Source organism: Limulus polyphemus, unplaced genomic scaffold (genome assembly GCF_000517525.1).
Source record: "Limulus polyphemus unplaced genomic scaffold, Limulus_polyphemus-2.1.2 Scaffold4, whole genome shotgun sequence".
Classification (NCBI taxonomy): domain Eukaryota; kingdom Metazoa; phylum Arthropoda; class Merostomata; order Xiphosura; family Limulidae; genus Limulus; species Limulus polyphemus.
Genome location: NW_013665614.1, coordinates 1,623,120 through 1,628,850, shown reverse-complemented (window position 1 = coordinate 1,628,850; position 5,731 = coordinate 1,623,120). Strand labels below are relative to the sequence as shown.

Genomic DNA, 5,731 nt, shown 5'->3' with positions numbered 1-5,731 from the left:
ATCACCACCCACCGCAAACTCTTGGGCTACTCTTTTACCAACGTAACAACGTCACATTATAATGCCCCCACGGCTGAAAGAGCGAGCATGTTCGAACCCGTGATCCTCAGATTGCGAGTCAAGTGCTCTAACCACGTGACCATCACTCTTTGAAAAGATAGAAGTAGGTCTGTTTGTGGAATTTTGCGCAAAGCTACTCGGTGAGCATCTACGTTAGCCGTCCCTAATTTTGGATGGATAAACTTGAGGGAAGGCAGCTAATGGGATCGACAGTCACATTATAACGCCGCCGCCCCAAACACACACGGTTGAAAGGACAAGCATGTTCGGTGACGGGATTCGAAACCACAACATACAGATTGCGAGTAAAGTGCCTTAACGACCAAACTTTGCCAGGCCTCGATAGAAACAGATGATGTCAGTTTGCAACACGTCTCCCGGAGATCTCGAACGTGTTCGATCGGATTTAGGTCTGCAGAAAACGCAGGCCATATTAATCTTTCGATTTCATGGGACTGAAGGTATTCGTTCACAATTCCGGCTCTATGTAGTCTGGTATTATCTTCCATTAGGATGAAGGAATCGCCAGTGACATTAGCTATAGCGCATATAACGTACAAGGATGTCGTTTCTATATTTCACCACATTCATTAGGCTACTGTGAAAGACATAGAGATCTGTGCGACCAGTGATGGAGGTGTTAGCCCAGACCAATATTCCACCACTTCCAAAGTTTTTCCTTTTTCCCGAAGCACCAATCCAATCAACGTTATTTTACGTGTTCTCCAAACCCTAACACGTCGAGAATTGTACTCCAAACTGAACTTCGATTCATCTGTAAGCAGAACATAGGCGAATTTATCATTGTCCCAGATGAGATATTCCTGACACCAGCTTCTTCTATCTGTATGATGAGACTGGCTTAATAGGACACAAACTATGGATCTTCAAGAATAGAATAGGATATTGTAAAGTTGATTCCTAACAGTTTGAACAAATATAGCGAACACCAAATGTCAAATACGGCTGTTACCATCTTATCTCTCCTGGCCAATAGTGCGGTCCTAAGTCAATATTGTAACTGAAGGGCGACCTGTCTTAGGTCTCGTCCAGTTAGAAACCATCTCCACATTTTAGTCACCACACTAGATGACACTCCAAGCCAAAACGCAACTTGCCTCCAACAGTGCCATGTTTCAAATGTACTAGTTGTTCTCCACATTAGTAATTCTTCTGAATGCGATCTACTTTTCGTGTTTATTGAGAAAATACTATTCAACTGGTTCAATTGTACGAAGGTTTGTCTCAGAACATCAGAAGGTTGATTAACGCGAAATGGGTGTTTCCTACCTTTATATTTGTACGGGATATTTCCATAGTTCTACAAGGATTCTTTCTCCAGGTAATATGCAATTATATTTCGAACTTCGTTCAAACAAAATCTCTCTTTCCGCTGTTTTTCTAGTTTCACATTTTAGGTAATTAGAGCTGTACCTTAAATTTTTTGAAGTGTGTGTTTGTTTGTGTGTTTGTTTTTAGTTATGCACAAAGCTACACAAGGGCTATCTGTGCTCTGCCCACCACGGGTATCGAAACCCGGTTTCTAGCGTTGTAAGTCCGCAGACATATCGCTGTGCTACTGGGGGGCTGAAGTGTGTGTATAATGCACTAATAAACATGTATCTGACAACGGCAGTAAAATGCACTCATCTGTATATGAATTAATTTAAATTTTGCTTATCAAATTTCCCAATTCCGATATGATACTATAGCCATATATGGATAAATGAAACTAAGCAAGATTGTTCCTTTGATGAGAAAGCCTTTGTAATTGGCATTGATAACTTTCTGATATGGAAAAACAACAACATTTCCTATCGTTCTCCTGCAAAATATCATACATGTTTTTTTTTGCTGTATGTAATAGGAAGAAAAAAGGGGTGTTAAAATATGCTACAGCTGTTTATATTTTTAACGTTTGATATTATATCACCATTATCTTACCTTACGAGGAAGGTGATCGTCAATGCATTTCTGGATTTCCTCTTTTTCAGTGTTTGTTGTATCTTTCGCTGTTTAAACAATGAAAAGGTAAAATAAAAAAATAGTGAACTTACAAAACACTTGGATTTTAAACTTTTTAGAAATTGTGTTCTATTTATTCATTGCATCCCAGATAAATTAAACAACAACAACTAAAATGATTCTTGAAGTTAAGTTAATTAAATCTAACGGTACATGTCTACGTGTTGGTACTGTCGAATATAAATAGGATAAGATGTGATTTCTTCGATTAATTAATACGGAACCTATATAGTACCCTTAGCTATAACAACATGTTTGTTGATGTATTCGCGTATAGTTTATTTGCTACCATGTTATGATTGAAATATGATAATTTAAATTGTATTTGTTCTCATGGTGAAAAAATGTTAAGTTTGAAAATAACACGAAGAGCTAGCTTGGAAGCCCATAAAACATTGTTTCTCTTCACGAGAGATTTCCAAACCAAACAACTAAACAAAAGTATAACGATTAAATTTTTATACATGCATTAAAAAATCTAATGATTATTCTTTATCTAAACGGTAAATCAAATTAATAAGTTAATTTCTGAAGCTCATAAAATCTTTATGTGAATTAAGATAATAATACACTAACGTTAATAACAGGATACACTAAAAATTAAAATAATAATACAGTAACGTAGGTAACAGGATACACTAAAAATTAAGATAATAATACAGTAACGTTGGTAACAGGATACACTAAAAATTAAAATAATAATACAGTAACGTTGGTAACAGGATACACTAAAAATTAAAATAATAATACAGTAACGTTGGTAACAGGATACATTAAAAACCAAAAAAGTGATTTACACAATTTTAACCATTAGATATTTAAAAATATAGTTTTAAACATACTCACAACACATGATCTCCACTATATCTTCATGAGTTTTATGTAATGCTTCTACCATAAGTAACAACATGAAGCTAAGAAGAAGTATGGAAACTTGGGTCTTCATGATGAAAAGATTGTTGTGTTCGATTTCTTGGTCGGAAGCTGTGACAACGTACGGTCTTAGTGTCCTGTTAGGCCTTTTTATATAGTCACTGCTTTCTATGCTCAACCGTGGAGGAAAAATTATAGATTTATTCTGATCACATAAAAAAATACTTGACAAGAAATAAAAATGTAAAGAATATGCTTTATGTAAATAAAAGTTAGAGCATGTGCTAAGTGTTATCACGTTTATGAGGAAATTTGGGAGGTAAATTAACGTGATTTCTTTATTCGAAGCTTTGTACGGTTAACACTCATTTTTACTTGCCACAGATAAAAGGCACACAGTTGCAGCTATTGAAGGACTTTTCATTTCGCCTCCCCCCCCGTTGCTTCTATAGTTATATTATATAATTGTTGGCTTGAATAACTGACCTTCGAAATGAGCAAAAAGTCAATTAAGGAACTGAAAAGAAGTTGCATCTAGTGTAAATACAATACCACAAGGTAGTTCTTCACAATGACACAGTGGTTCTGGCATCTATTCAGTGCTGGTGACGCAGCACAACTTGCTATGGAATATATATGGATTGGCACTATTAAAGCAAAACATTTTAAAAAGAAAAAAAGTAGTTTCTTCTATAGATTAGGTACCCTACCTCTCCTTAACTTTCAGAAATTATACATACGAATAGACTAAATAACTCTGACATTAATTGTGATTTTCTTATATTTCGTCACCGTCCTCAGAGAAAGGTGGTCAAACAGAAAGCTTAATTACAGGGGTAATTTCATTTATATTTTTACCGAAGCTATATAAAAGACACTGTGTGTCACGTCACGCTACTAGATTTCTCGAAATAGGAGTCATTAAAGCTAAAATGTTTTTATCCAGATAGAATAGTTCGATTACTGTCTGCCCTTTACGATTTTAGAGACGGGGGTGCAAAGGGTGTGTGTGTGTGTACCGTGAAAAACTGTGTGTGTAGTAAGCGTTGGTATAATAAACCTAAAGGAAAGACGTAGTGTGGGATCACCTAGGCTAGAGTCAAGTGCATAAAATTTATCATGAAAGTAATAATGTCGATTCAATTTTAAACATAAATCGTTTCTGAATTAAGCTATTTTCTCTTATATCACCAATGTTTTTAATATATAAAAAAACTTCTTTAATCAACGGAGATTGTAAATTAAGAAATCAACAAATATTTTTTCCAGTTTTGTTGTTTATACATTTCATTTTATATTTTCAGTACATAGACTAACAATAATATTAGGCTATACTTTTGTTGCTAAGAAATATGACATAAAAGCCATTGTTGAAACATAGCGTTACCAAAACACACTGTATTTTCTATATGTTAGAAGTTGTTGGTATAACTGATTTTTACCAATAATTATCATATGGCCCCCCAGTGACACAGCAGTACGTCTGCGGACGTACAACGCTAGAAACTAGGTTTCGATACCCGTGGGGGCAGAGCATAGATAGCCCATTGTGTAGCTTTGTGCTTAATACCAAACATACAAACAAACAAACAATTATCATATGAATACGCCCTGAATTTATTTCATGAATGATCTAAATTTTGATTGGCTCATAAAGGAATTTACCGACGTTTTACTGCCTCGACTGCACTTTTCTGCCTCTTTGTTGGTCGAGCGTGATTTCGCAAATTTTTTTATTTCAGTTAGCTATCAAATACGAAGTTAGAGTATATTATGGGGTGAGGGTGGTAGTACTTGCCCCGCCATTTCTGACGGGCTATACGCTAGTATATTATAATTGCATGGGTATTCTCTGGTTTTGTCATGCTTATATTTGAGTGATAAATTATATAACGATAAAGTTGGTTAACTTTCTAATAAAGGTTATTTTAATTATTCATGCTAACTAAATGTCAAGTTATCGTCTGGCATATGCTATAAAGTGGGTTGAGTACGTTATAATAATATGATTTTGGAGCCTCACCACATCACATCGTTACAGGCCATGTCGTCACGTCTGTTCATACGCTCTCGGATAGCTATGAGTCTTGACAATAGCTATAAAGTGTAGTTCCATTGCAAAAAAGCTCCTCGTAAGGAATTCATGTCCACCACAAGCTACCCCTTCCTGAATTATTTCCATTATTCAGCTAATGTACGATGACGGCGGTTTTACTAGCGCCCTTTTTAACATCTCCATCGCACAGAAATCTACAGACGGCGCTTCAGGCGACTTAACTGGTATACTTTGGTATATAATCCTTGAATATCTTATGTATCATTGTTTGGTGAACGTGAATGTCTTTTGCTACTGCTATTTGTGTTCATGGATTATCACTTGTTACAAGACACTGTACTTTGCTTACCACAACTGGGCGTACTTGACACAAAAGTTTTGTATAATGACCACCTTTTTCGGAACAGTGTCAAAATAAAACATTCAGTGATATATGAGAAACTTTGAAAATAATTCAATCATTAAAATCAAACAATCTTTTTAAATTAAAGTTACTCAAAACTGTAGGTGCACTAAGACCAGCATCTTGTAACATGTGAGAATACATGCATCCAAACGTCAGTGGCAAAGCCCTCTACGTATCTCAGTCAACGATATGAAACATAATCAAGAAGAATCCTTGTTTTGAAAAGAGGCATGAGTTTTGTACACAGATTGCTTCTACGACATGTTATTTCAACTATCACATGTCTCAAGCAACTGGAGAATGAAACTGGT

The 5,731-nt window shown here is 35.6% G+C and overlaps 1 protein-coding gene across 1 annotated transcript in view; it reads right to left on the bottom strand.

The window, feature by feature from the left end:
- The window catches only part of LOC106472351, a 6,506-nt gene extending 3,409 nt beyond the window's left edge, over nt 1-3,097 (bottom strand). Inside the window, exons 1-2 of the mRNA XM_013933026.2 lie at nt 2,932-3,097; nt 2,005-2,072 (exon numbers count right to left, since the gene is read on the bottom strand). Coding sequence (XP_013788480.1) covers nt 2,005-2,072; nt 2,932-3,031 — 168 coding nt within the window. The 5' untranslated portion in view covers nt 3,032-3,097. The remainder of the gene's footprint in view (nt 1-2,004; nt 2,073-2,931) is intronic.
- Nucleotides 3,098-5,731: the final 2,634 nt, after the last annotated feature.